The 14,489-nt window shown below is 34.0% G+C and overlaps 1 protein-coding gene across 2 annotated transcripts in view; it reads right to left on the reverse strand.

Annotated features, from left to right (window-relative positions):
* The window catches only part of LOC108675226, a 36,158-nt gene that overhangs the window by 4,705 nt on the left and 16,964 nt on the right, over positions 1 to 14,489 (reverse strand). For both annotated transcript variants that reach the window (XM_018163219.2, XM_018163218.2), the window contains exons 3-6: positions 3,801 to 4,031; positions 2,115 to 2,254; positions 1,467 to 1,683; positions 509 to 636 (exon numbers count right to left, since the gene is read on the reverse strand). In XM_018163219.2, coding sequence (XP_018018708.1) covers positions 509 to 636; positions 1,467 to 1,683; positions 2,115 to 2,254; positions 3,801 to 4,031 — 716 coding nt within the window. The remainder of the gene's footprint in view (positions 1 to 508; positions 637 to 1,466; positions 1,684 to 2,114; positions 2,255 to 3,800; positions 4,032 to 14,489) is intronic.

The raw sequence follows: 14,489 nt of genomic DNA on the forward strand, positions 1-14,489 counted from the left end.
GATTTGCCTTTTATTTGTTGTTAGATGTGACAATTTCAGCATCACGGTTCTGAATTTTTAGCCGTAATGTGCAGTGTGTAAAGAAAAACCTCATGCTATTTAAATGATATTCCAATATTTCAAGGGCTTACCCTGTCAACATTACATGCTTACATTGAAAAACTTATCTTACTTGTCTTATATGCTAATAATTTAGGGTCTTACTCTGTTTATGTTATATACTCATAATTAGATACCTTACTCAGCTTATATCATATACATATAATTAAATACCTCACCTTGTTCATATTATGCGCTTTTAATTTTTAATTTAATATATAATTTTATCATATAGGATAATTAAAGATTATAACATGTTTGTATTACGAGTATAAGCTCTTAATTCCGCTATTAATTACATTATTTATTATTATTTCGAATTACTTACGTATTATTTTATTCCTATTAATTATTATTTTTAAAGCACCTTACGTTGTTTATATTATTTGCTGTAAATTTAAAACCTTACCCTGTTGTTGTGGTACCAGAACGTTGAGCTGGCAGGATCAGGGTTGTGGTTGATAATGCAAGTCAGGTTGATGGTTGAACCTCGGTCCACGAAACGCTCCGTGGACCCCACGATGTGCGCCGTTGGTACTGAAGAAGTTGTTATACAATAATAGTTAATATTATAATAATATAACTTAAGAAATACCGTTATTGTAGTTATATTTTTTTCATTCGAGGCTCTTTTTAAAGAGTATTTTGATATTTAACCATCAAAGGAAGTGGTTATGTATCTTAATTTTTTCTGAAATCTATGTCTTATTCCTATTGTGATGTAAAAAAAATTTCTTGGATGCATAAGTACTTATATTATTAGCGTGATAAAATCGCATGCTCACAAAAAATTGAAAGAAAAGGAAACCTCAAGATAGGGTAATTTTTCTAGGAGTTTTATTTGCTTTTAAATTCCTTTCATGCCCTACAATTCAGGTCTATTGAGCTTCAAGCCGGTAACGTTTTCGTTCGGTTAGGAATTTGCAATTTCGTTTCAATTGCATTTAAGCAAATATCTAATAATAAGGAAGTCTATCTTGTTCCGAACCTGATAACTTTTCTGTAGTTCAACGAGCAAGTGAAGTAAAAGAAAATGGAAAAGCAATAGAAAATATTAGAATCATAAAAAGTATTTAAAATCGATACATAACTATCTTGAAATAACAAAACTCATTTGAGGTAACATGCCGATTATATAACAAATCTTCTTATTTTAGCATCAACGAATTGAACATAATGTAAATTAGATACGAAATTCGTTGGAATGCTTGTCAGGACATTTTTTGGAAATTGTGTAATTTTGTATAAACTACTAAACTCCAACCCATTTATTCCGAACATTGCAGAAATCAGACTGTGAACATATTCTATAATTCCATCAAATAATTTCCCTGCGTTTTTTAGGAAGTTATTAACGTTACACTTACCGAAGACCGCGAGATCGACTTCAAAAGTGATTGGGTCGGTAGCGTGGCTGTTGACTTGACACTCATATCGACCGGAGTCTCGTGGCTGGACGGAATTGATTTTCAGTGTCCAGGAGTTCGAGTGATCTTTGTGTATAACTTCAAACCTGTTGTCGGCAGTGTAGGTCACCTTGCCCACTGTCAGGATATGAAGGTCTTTTTCTCGTATCCACGACAGCTGCATGAAAAGAATAAATTATTTTGAAGAGCATTCCTTGTGATATTTAATCCCTTACTAACGGATGAGGTACGGTATTCTTCGGATCAACGACAGTTGCTCAATTTGAAGAATAATTTATTAACCCGAAAGGTAATTAATTTAACTTCTACGTTGAAAAGCTATGAGAAATGAATTTGTATATTTATGCCTCATCTTTTCTATGCAACAATTAAACAATAATAGATTGCATTTTTGTTTGTTTAAAATAATTGACAAAAATATGTATAATATACGTTAAGACTTACCGTCTTAATGGCGGGGTTATAGACGATGCAGTGGAGGTATACACTCACCGTCTTATTGGCCAGGTTATAGACGATGCAGTGGAGGTATACACTCACCGTCTTATTGGCTAGGTTATAGACGATGCAGTGGAGGTATACACTCACCGTCTTATTGGCCAGGTTATAGACGATGCAGTGGAGGTATGCGTTGGCATCTTTAAGAGCCGTGACGTTGCGTGGTGGGCTCATATCGAAGCTTGGCCCCGCTGAACGCCTCTCCCAAACTTCTGCTCCGTTCGTCACCTCTGCTCGGAGTTCACGGTCATGTTTTTATGAGTAAAACTCTACATAAATAATAATGTTCAATAATTATATATCAAATATAAACTATTCCAGCTTTCTGATATTAAGAAATTTCGCAGCGCATATCTTGAAACTTTAAAATTGTTATTTTATCATAAAAATTTTGGAAAACTTTTAATTATTCACTTAGTGCGATTGGAATGAGTCATGTAAATTTAAATTTTAATTATAATAAAATTGATAAAATCGAAATATTGGAACATACTATAGCATATATCTACAAATTTTGGATTTCTGCACCATAAATTGGATTTTAAAATACCGATAAAAATATCAATGGATTTAAAAGTAATATACGTAGTTTGTCATCTCCTTAATTCTTCTGATAAATCCATGTACAATCCATAAAATATCCCCATATTTTGATGGTATTAATCATTCAAGTTACCCCTGACAATTTTCCACTTATCGCCTTGAGTCCAAAGCATGTGCGGCTTCCAAGAAGTTTCAATTGATTAGCAGTTGCAGACGTACTGAGTATCATATGATGATTATCAATAACCAACATTGGTATGATAGGCAGGCCGAAATAGTGAAATAATTTTTGATGATTGACATGTGGCAGTTCCGGCACGCCATGCCAGAGTAACTTCTCTGTGGTCAAATTACAGGATGTGGTCAGCCCTTGGGAAATTGTTCGGCTAGAGTCACGATATGCCCTGCGGCAAAGTTTTGTATTCTATTTTACTCCATAGGGTAATTGTACCGTAATTTCTTAACATACTCATTGAGCACATGCTATTTTCCTCCTTAATTATTGTTCGTGGAAACTGGATACTCATTTTGTAGGATATTAAGATCAGAAATGATAATTTTTCCATGACTATAAAGATAAAGAGGCAATGATTAATTTGTTTTCATTCAGAATTATCGGTATATAAAATCTGGAAAAATTATTAATCAATTAATTTTCCAAAGGAATGAAGCATTAATTGTTTATAAAAATCACATCAGATGTAGAATCATTCCGATATCTCATATTATGGGAATTCGATCGTAGCTTTTGCGAATTTTTTATTTTAGTACTAAAGCATCTCTGGACAGCTTAAAATCTGAATTAATGACAATTTTCCGAACAAAATCTTGAGGTACGACTCAAAGATTGACGTTTCCGAAATAGTTTATATGTATTAAACACAAATTTAGATTTCAAATAATAAAATCTAGGCCACTTCTGCACTTTGATCAAGTTACGATAACGACTTGTAGTCATTATGTAATACTTGGCATGGAAAATTTCAAAGCATTTGCAATCGCACACGTTAATTAAAGCGAGGTATGCATAATAACTCGTAATGCCATGGTGTATCTAAAACTATTCCTATCGTTAAATTTTTCTTAAAATTACCCTCAAATTCAAAAATACCTAGTTTTCCAAAATTACCCTCTATTCCAAAATTTTTCTATATTCCGGAATACCCCTATATCCTAAAATAACCCTAAATTCAGAAAATATCCCTATATCCCAAAATTGCCCTAAATTCTTACCGTGTCCCATGTGAGACATCTCCTTGCCCGCCACTTCGTACTGCCGCTCCCGATTGTCGTGTTGTCGTGGCGTGAAGCTGTTGTCGCGGTCCGACGCTGACTCAGCGGAATAATGTTGACTCCTGGAGCTTTTTTGGTAATGTTGTTGGTAATTGTAGGACTCAGGATAGTGAGGGTAGTATCCGCCGGAGCTGGCTGGGATGGCATGATCGCAGGATGCTGGCATAATTTCTGGAAGATTAGATATTTGAAAATTATTTGTAAAAGTCGCAGTGAAAGATACAAGATATTTTCACTACTAGTACATTCAATTTCACTGCATAAAATCTTTGGTATTTTTTCAATCTAGGCCAGAACTAATGACATCTGCGGAATGTTTATCTATTAAATAATTTGTTATGATTTTTTCCAGTAATAAAGTTCAAAAATTTTTTAGTGAAGAGTGGAAATGGAATTAGAAATGTAAACATATTTTTAAGAGACCAAATGAAAAACGAACACACACCTACAAATTGTACTTCGCCCTTGGACAAATTTAAAAATTCGTAAGTGTTTTTTGCTGGCATAAAAAATTATAATGTGTATAGTCAGTTAGTAATTATTAAGCACATTTCCAAAATAATTAACTAAATTGAAAAATCCTGGATAATGTTAATTGCACGTAAGGCATTCGCATCGGGCGGCAGACTTACGTACTATAAGTGTGATTTTAATTAGCATTTCTGAACCTGTCCTATTGAGAATAAAACTGGCTTGATATGTTTCCTTTTTTTATGCAAATGTAATTCAACAAGTCCTGATTTGAGCTGTTGATCGTCAAATCGAAAGAGGATTCACTTTAAGTTTTATTATTTTTCAATGAAACCCATGAAGTTTGTGACTCCTATTGAAACGTAATATTAATTTAAGTTGTCATATATGAAGTTTATAAACAGAAATTTGGTCGCGAATTTCGCGTTATCTCTGAACTAGGAACATGTACCTGACAGGCTTTGACTTGGATCGTTGCGATAAACCACTTGTTTATCACAAAAGTTCGAAATACAGTTATTGTAGTTATATTTTTTTCATTCGAGGTTTTTTAAAGTCTTTTGAGAGAATTAGCGAGAGTCTGTCATGAAAGACTCTCGTTACTGCTGCCTTTATCACTTTATATCGACTGAGATTGTCGAGCTCCGTCTAACTTATTTTAAAGATGCAGTTAAATTTAAAATTTGAACCTTTCTTTAACTCAATTAAAATTTCACCTAACCTTAAATTTAAAATACAATAACAAATTATCTCCGTTATACTGAAATCTGGAAATAAACTTATACTGTTTTACAATGCCTATATGATTGTTAATCCGTAATACCTTGTTACATGATTACGGATTTGTGCTGTGAAAATTTACCAGGACGTCTGCATGCGATGTACTTCAATTCGTCATCCACCTCAGAATTTAGGTCAATCCTGAAAATTAATGTCTAATATCTCAGTAAATTTCTTTGGCGGGCCCCGAACACTTAATTTCTTACAAACTCCATTTTTTCGACAATTCGGGCAATTAATTTTTTCCGACCAATGAGTAATTGAATAACGGTTTTGCCAGCTTATGGCTTTAAATTTGAGTGGCCTAGTCGATTACTAGTCGATAGCGTGAGGTTCTAATTGCATGCGTTAAAGTTCTTATCATTCAATTTTATTTCTCGTGATTCTATTTTTTTTTTGTACGAATGCATTTCGATTGTTTTTAAAGTAATGTATTTTGAAACGTTTGTTCAGGGCTATTTAAACGTAACGAATTCGCTCAAATTTATGAGAGTATCACAAACGATTCACAAGTTGAGGCTGGATAGTAATTTATTAGAATTGAATATTTCTTATTCACTAAATTGCGGTGAAATTTTCGTTCTGCAAGATTTTGGTACTACCCAAGAAACAAAAAAAAATCATCTCATAAATTATTAAGAGATCCAAACTCATGAACTCGTTGTCTCTGCAATATATTCAAAAGTTATCAGAAATCTATTTGTTACATTGATACTTAATATAGTTAATTTCACTCATTTTTTTCTCAGACAAGAATTAAGCCAAGATATTTTATGGTTAGAGAAACCATTTCATGATTAAATTCGCTTGATTTATTCGGTCAGTTCCTCGAACGAATAAAATTGACGGAAAATTTCGTCACGCGATTGCTTGGTCATCAAGTTATTTAGTAGCCCGGTAATCGCCCGAGAGTTGTTGTTCTATGGGGCTTTTGGCGTCGATGAGCAAGCAAAATAAAGTTAGAGATATTTAATGTTTCTTAAATTGATAGAATAATTAATTTATTCAATCACTAATATCATAAAAAATGAACCCATGCGTACAAAAAGGCTGAAAGAATAATCAATACCATCACAAAGCTCACTTAATGAATAAAAAAAAAGATGTTTAACTATGATTTCGACATTAGTGTCAATTCCATGTGATAGAATCATGAACATATTTTGCTTGAGAATTTTTTAAATTCAAAACAGCACACAGATTATCTGCAGCCAATCAATAGAAAATGATTGGTTGGTTGGTTTCATGCGTATCCGATATACGCATGAAATTGTTAACTGAAGCTTGGCGGATAATAAATTACTCGATCACACTTCCTGGTTGACAGATATATGCATTGATAACAGTCAATGGCCTTACTTATAGTTAAGACGCAAATTGCTAAATAGAAAACAAAGCCAAACTTCCAAGATGATGAAAATTTATTGCATCGTTGCCTTGGAATAATTGTCTATCACGATGCACGGAATCTGTACTGAAGCTTAGAAAAAGCCTTAAGTGTTCATTAGCGGCCAGGTTACTAACGATTATTCAAGATAATGAACTGCAAGGAGTGGTCATTCCAACTCTAGGCTCCTTAAAACTTCCTCGATTAATTATTACGAACACTCGGTATATCGGCCTCGATTGCAAATCCCAACATTGTGGCTCTATCCTCGAATAGTAACGCTGAACGCTCAGTGTATTGACTTCACTCTAGGTAGCTGACGTTGAGAAAAAGCATTGATTGCGAGTTGAGTTTGTTGAAACAACGTCAGACGCATATTGGGTTCATTGCAAACATTGCGGTTCATTTCTCGATTACTCATTCTGAACATTCAGTGGCTACGAGAGTGCACCAATATTGTATGGTTCAATTTTCAATTAATTATTCTGAACGCTCAGTGTAATGGATACGGTAGAGCTCCAACATTCCAGATATTTTGGAGCCGATATGTTATGTTTTCACTTCCCGATATATTATTAGAGCCTTCAGCGTATTTGCTATGTGAGCGCTGCAAAATTTCAGCTTAATCTTCAAGAAGTTATTCTGAACGCGGCTTAATCTTCAATTAGTTATTCTGAACGCACAGTTTATTGGCTACGATGGCGCACCATTGTTATGGCTTAACCCTCGATTATGCCTTTTGAACGCTCCGTGTATTTGCTATTGGAGCGCAGCAACACTATACGGTTCAATCCTCGATTGTTTATTCTGAACGCTCAGTATATTGGCTACGGAAGTGCACCGATATAGTGGATAAATCCTCGATTAGTTTTTCAAGTGCTCAGTATATTGACTACGGGAACGGGCCTACATTGCGTCTCAATCGACGAAAAAGTTAAGGCTTGATGCAATAAATTGAAGTTTCTTTTGTAACCGCCAATTGTAGCTCATTAATCTTCAAGAAACGCAACTAATTTATATCAGCCTGACTATGGCTAATGTATGCTGTATAAGAAAGTTCTTGTTTTCGTTCCATTTCTTGCAGCATTTCGTAAATTATTCGTCTCAAAGTTTTTTATGAATGAGCCTTATTCGAAGTTTTTTTATTGAGGAATTAGTTAACGAAGATTTAACCGCGTATCGAGCATAAACTATTAGATGAATTTATAATGACTACATACTGTAAATTATGACAAGTAAACAACGTCCTGGGTTTATTACACGAACACTGAAAGTTTGAATGGGAATTTAGTAATGTGACCGGTTGTTAATTGTATACATCAACTTGAACCTATATATCTCTGAAAAATTCTCTCATATTTTAAAAATAAAAGCAAAACTTTTAAAATATTCGTCTTTATCAAACTTTGGAACTAAAGCCCGACTTTATCTTGATTAATTTCCAGTCATTTGACGCCGAATCAACGTTAAATTAGAGTATTTATCATTGAATAAACGCTTATTGTCAGTTGTTTCAACGTCATTTGCCTGGTGGGATTCCACGGCTTCGTTCGTGCGCAAAAACTGTACAGTCATCACTCATCGATTGCATTCCACACCATAAGTCTAGGCTGGTTCATTTTTTCTGGTCAATTTGCTATTGACGCGTTGCCAGAAATCAACTCAGTGTGACTTGGACTAGTTTGGAGGCTCGTGTTTGGCCACGCATTCATGGATTATAGTTCCATGAAAGCATCGAAATGTAAATGTAGGCGTGCCATTGATCTATGCATTTTTCGATCTAAACACTACATAATAAAGGAAAACAGAATATATCTTTCGAGTGAAAAACTTAAAAAAAAACTTATTTAGAATGAGTCGTGAGTGTATATGAATATATCTTACAGTAGAAATGGAATATGCGGTAATGCGATCTCGATTGCATTTCTCAAGATATTCAATATGCACTATGACCATAATTCATGATATAGGGTAACATGGGGCAGCGAGCCCACTGCGGGTCACGGGCCCATAGCGGGTTTCTCGCTAAGTATGGCAGATATTGGTCCGTGTTCTCTACCGCCGGTCGACAGTTTCACTGGGATGAAGTGTACGGATTTACGTTTTGCTAAATGTCTGCGTTATTAAGTTCTTTGCGAATAACTGTTTTAGTCTAGATAAAAATTTTTTTGCCGCTAAATAAAGTTTTTTTCCATTACTATAGATGAAGATTTTGAAATTACTGTGAATTATTTTTTCAAAGTAATATTTATAGGGATAATTTTGAGACCAAGTTTAGACTATTAGCTTTTAAAATAAAATGTTGACACGACATAAATTGAAATGATACCTAGTGGGGGCAACGGGCCCACGCGTGTCACGGGGCAAAGCGCCCATGATGAAGTCTTGTATTATACATCATTAGATTTGTCTCAATGACCTTTTCAAACTATGACTAGCTTTTCGAATTACAAATTACACTTCATATTGCATGATTTTTTATTTGCCGCCTCAAGGCAGCAGGTTTAGTTTCTAGTTATGCGTACTTATGACCACTTTTCGAGTTATTGACTCTTGCCTTGCCAAAAGTTGATTTCAGTCAACACCAATGAGCCAAAAGTTGATGAGAGTTTTAATGGTGTTGGCTGAAATCACGATTAGGTACAGAAAAATATGCAATTGTGGTAAAGGGACCAAGGGTGGGCGCCTTGCCCCAAGCCCATGGGCCCATTGCCCCAGGGGTGGGGCAATGGGCCCATTTTGACACTTTTTACAAAATAGTGTTTCATTAAAAATTGAATAACTCTATAGGCGTCTAATTCGCATCATACATTCCTCATTAGTTGCACCTTTAAACAAAACAAAGAACCACCTCGTATCAATTAAAACTTCATCAAAAATTTAGTTTAAAGAAAGTGGGGGGCGCGCTGCCCCACGTTGCCCTAAATTGCATGGTTCCGGTCAAATCGCAAACCTAATGTCTGTATCAATTAAAATATTTTTAGCCTAAACGATTGAATCGTTTTACTTGCACACCAGACAAAATCAGTTCGAAAAGGAAACATTGAAAGAGAGAGTTTTATGCTCAAGACACTTTCTCTGTAGCGTTATTTACAATGGCACAGTAGAAAACTTGAAAGTTTAATACATTTTACTGGAGGATTTGCAAGCACGGCGATAAATATTTTCGAGGCCTATGCCAATATCTGCATGGGATAACATTTTGCTGGTCCAAATCTAGATTCTCACACGCGATACGACGCAGAAAGTTCGTTTATTTACCTACAGTGTCGTTGGAATTCTTTCTTATTTTTCAGATGGTATTTGGCAGCCAATCCAATTTACGGGGTCTCAGCTCCAGTTTCTGGCGAACTGTACATCGTCTCTAAAATGTTTGGGTAAAGGGTCTTAAGAATATCACTGAATTTTGTGTCGCTAAGTTTAAAGGGACTTAACACCGAATCAACTAAATATGTTATGTCGCGCCGAATCCTAAGATACGCCAGTAACTTTGATTCATGAAAATATCTCAAGCAATTGTGTCATTCATCGTTAAGAGATAGAACAATGTGAATTGCCATCAAAAATAAATTGAAATGTCGTGCTTTAAGCCCAAAAATTCAATGATATTGTATTTTTATACATAATAACGTTTTTTAATAACTGAATTGAAAAAATAAACTATGATATAGGTTTTAAAATATGTGTTCAAAAAAAGTCTGGTGCCTACGTAGTAAGTAATTTCGGTGCTTATTTATAAGTTTAATATGATTCATCGATCAAAAAGACTTTTACATCGCAACACACAAACGCATAATAAATAATATGCGTTTAAAAATTACTTTTTAAAGACAACACTTCCAAAGAATCCAGTGTCTCCAATCTTACAAATGTACCATGAATTTCTCATTTAATTTTCAAATTAAAAAATTAGTTTTTCAATTTTTTTAATATATAAATTTTTAATTATATAATTTTTTTCAAAATTATTTATTCTATTAATTGATTCATGCATTGCCTCTGACTTCACACAAGTGTGCAAAATTTCAGATCAATCAGACAAGTAGAAGTGACAGACAGACAGACAGACAGACAGACAGACAAACAAGAAGTGAAGTTAAAGAGAAGTGTTGTAAATACAGCGGGATTTTTGATTGTGAAACAAAAGCAGAAACGTGATCCCGGAAGAGAAAGTTGCAAGAAAGTAAAATCTGTTGCGCGATTTAAGATTGAGAATTAAGACCAGTGCAGAATTATAAAATAATAATCTTAATAAACTTCTGCTTGATCATTACAAATTTCATCTGTTTGAACGATGCCAACGTACTCGTATCCACACAAACGTTTTCCTCTATGTAACTTGGGTTTCTTGACGTAAGTTGAAATAAAATAGAACAAAATTGGAAAATACATGGTAACTACCTTTTTACAACACTTCTCTTTAACTTCACTTCTTGTTTGTCTGTCTGTCTGTCTGTCTGTCTGTCTGTCTGCTACAAATCTTGTAATCGAAATTTAATACACTTCTACTTATCCTATCGATCTGAAATTTTGCACACTTGTGTAAAGTTGGAAAGTTGGAGACAATGCATGAATCAAATGTCAAAATAAAAGATTTTAAAAATTAAAATTTTTTTTTTCAATTAAAAAAAATTTGAAAAAATAATTTTGTCAGCTACAAATCTTATAACTGATATTTGACACACTTTTACCTGTCGGATTGATCTGAAATTTTGCACATTTGTGTGAAGTCAGAGGCAATGCATGAATCAATTAATAGAATAAATAATTTTGAAAAAAATTATGTATTAAAAAATTTATATATTAAAAAAAACTGAAAAACTAATTTTTTAATTTGAAAATTAAATGAGAAATTCATTGTACATTTGTAAGATTGGAGACACTGGATTCTTTGGAAGTGTTGTCTTTAAAATGTAATTTTTAAACGCATATTATTTATTTAATATCTTCAAGCTTGAACGATGATTCGACACGCAAAGACCAATTTGAAAATGTTGCCTATTGGCTCTGAAATTATACAATTTTTGTCGGAATTTTCTGGCTTCCATATAAAGGATTCAGAATGCTCAAGAGTGATGCCAAGAGTTGACGCTTTTGTATGTCAGGTATTCATTACAGCAAAAGCTTCATTCACGCAGCGAGGTGACGCACCGACCCCAGACCACGTCTAATATCAATAGAAGCTGACGCCCGGAACCTGACCGGTCACGCCATCTTCACTCTCAACGGAGAAATTTAATTTGCCTATTATGGAAGCCACACTTGAAAATCCATTAGGATTAAAGAAAGGCTCATGAAAATTGTAAAGACATTAATATTTGCTATATATCTACAGGCTGGCAGGCACTTTTACACAGACAGTTTTATATTCGTTAATTTTTGGTGACGCATACTTTTAGTGTGAATTGCAGTGCTTAATAATTAGAATTTCGTACTTCAACTCGTAAATTCGAGAGATGGATAAAATATGTGTACATAAAATGTACAATTTGTCACTAAGGTATTGTTTTGATTTACCTATTTCATTTGTTGTGATTTTTACCACAATTTAATTAATTTTTCTTGATATCTTATTGCTGAATTATTGTTTAAGGGAGGACGTCAATGTACGAGAAAAAAAATATGTTTTTATACCCATATTTATATTTTAATTTTCTTTATACGAAGTTATACGATTTTCAAAATATTATCAGATATACAAATGAAAGAAAGATTTTGTGGTTAAACTCGTAGCGACTGAAGATACATTTTTTAAACTGTAGCTCTTAAAATGGATTGTTACCGAAGTGGATTCCGCCATCTTTTCCTTGTCAAATGTTTTCAGAACTCGGCACAAGTTGCTAACGGGTTTCGGATTTTCCATGGTCCACGCAGTAGCGTGACCATCGAGAGCCATAAGCCGGCTTTCGTGTCACACTATCCTCCTCTCATGAAAATTATAGATGAATATTATTTACCCATAAGTTGGCCAGAGGTCGGCCGAACACTTTAACAATGAAAGATTTTAATTCGGTGAGACGTGCAGCAATTCTCTCCCGAGATCGATAAGGCTCAGCTAAGATTAACTGACACAATCATTTCTTCATGAATTTTACTGACTGATGAGAGTGTCACGATGACTTCAGTGAGAGGACCTCAATTTTCAACGTCTCGATCATAATTCTTTAGATTCTTCTTGCTGCTGGCAAAGAAAAAAATTCCTGAAAATGACTTGCCTAAAATATCGCCTCATGCATTCTATGTCACATTTTAAGTTATTGTCTCTACAAATCAAATTTTCCTCAACGAATTTCCAGTTATTTTTTCTCTAATCAATTTCTTCAGCATATAATGCCGCTAACTTTCAATTAGTATGCAAGTAGAGTATGAAAAGTATAGTATTCAATGAAAAGCAGAGTATGTGATAGTAACGAATGAAAATAAGGGAATAATTTCAACGAATAAAAATATGTTTTGGTCTGTTTCAAAATTCAAAGGTATTAATTTTTCGCAATTGCATTGTATCACAGACCGAAAATTTATACAATACAAACAAGATTTCGTAAATATTCTAAAAATAATATGTCGCTTATCGTAAAATTCACGAAATGGATTCTGTTAAGGGATCGTCAAGCCTGCCACCCACTAAGCTTGGCTGATAGATATCGACGTCATGTTATAATTATTCACGCGCCAATATTGAATCGAAGACGAACGTTGAAGTGAAATTATTTTCCCACGTTGAAATGCTTTTAATCGATTTGCATTAGGAACTTAATTGAAAAATCAGAGGCTGTTCTCAAGTTACGAGTCTGGGTGTCGAGAGCAGCTCCGTGCTCAATGTTCAGGTGGTGATGGTATGATTTTGCTATGAGGAGGAATATTCATATTTTATAAGTATATATAGGGCAAACCATATTTCCATTAATTTGATATTATTTTAAAGGTGATTCTTGCCAGTTTATTCGTAAAATTGTATTAGTAGTTAGATACTGATTAATTGGCGTAAAATATCAATAAATCTAACGAGCTTTCTTTGGATAATAAAATCATAAGTAAAATTAAAAGTCCTACTAAATTTTGGCGGAAGTTCCTTATTGTAAATATTCATTCAACGCTTTTCAAAAAATGCCAAGTCATCTTTGCACTACTGGTAATTTGTTTCATTTCATACGGCCGTAACAGGATTTTTATCATAGCGTTACAGCCTAATCGATTCTCTATTATGTGAGCACAAAGGTGTTATTTGTCGTGCATCAATAGAGGTTGAATAAATAATTCAGACTGAATGTTCCATTAGGGCCAAATATCGATGAAGTAATGACAACGTTGAAATAAAACCCTTTCTCTTCCTTGTTACACTTGTTGTAACAAGAGAGAAATCTCTGCTTTGTTGTATTGGCAAGTTTCTCACATTCAATATATTATATTGAAGGTTCTGATTTGGAAATATAAAACTCTTCTATGGATTCTGCTGTAATTTCATTGAAATTTTTATCAATAAAAGATTTTGTCTTGATGTAATGTTGTTGATGAATTCATTATTCAATCAACGATGTCGTTATTTTTTAACCTGAAATTAAATTTTAGCTCAAATTTTTTTTCTCCAAGTCAAAACAAAAAATAATATGATGTCAGCTGTATTTATAATTTGAAAGTAAAAAGCATCAAAGAATGCTGAAATTCTTGAAAGATCGCCGAAAAAACTGGAAATAAAACAAACTCGATTGAGTTTAAACGCAGCCCCCGTTGGTTGTTCGGACAAGGACAGCAACTTTTTCATGGGGGATTTAATGTATCTTCCTTAGATCAAAGTTTTTTGGAGAAGGGAAACCATTACGACTTTGAGATAGTTTGCAAGAATAAGTTTACTCTCGAAAGCCATTAGAGTTGAAGCTTTTTACCACCCATCTCAATCAGGATGCATTAAGCGACCTGAAGTAGAGTCCAAAGGCTCTTGCCTTAACGCGTACAATGAGTTCGGACTGGCCTAAAAACTGCAATTGAACTCC

Source organism: Hyalella azteca, unplaced genomic scaffold (assembly GCF_000764305.2).
Source record: "Hyalella azteca isolate HAZT.00-mixed unplaced genomic scaffold, Hazt_2.0.2 contig14089, whole genome shotgun sequence".
Classification (NCBI taxonomy): domain Eukaryota; kingdom Metazoa; phylum Arthropoda; class Malacostraca; order Amphipoda; family Hyalellidae; genus Hyalella; species Hyalella azteca.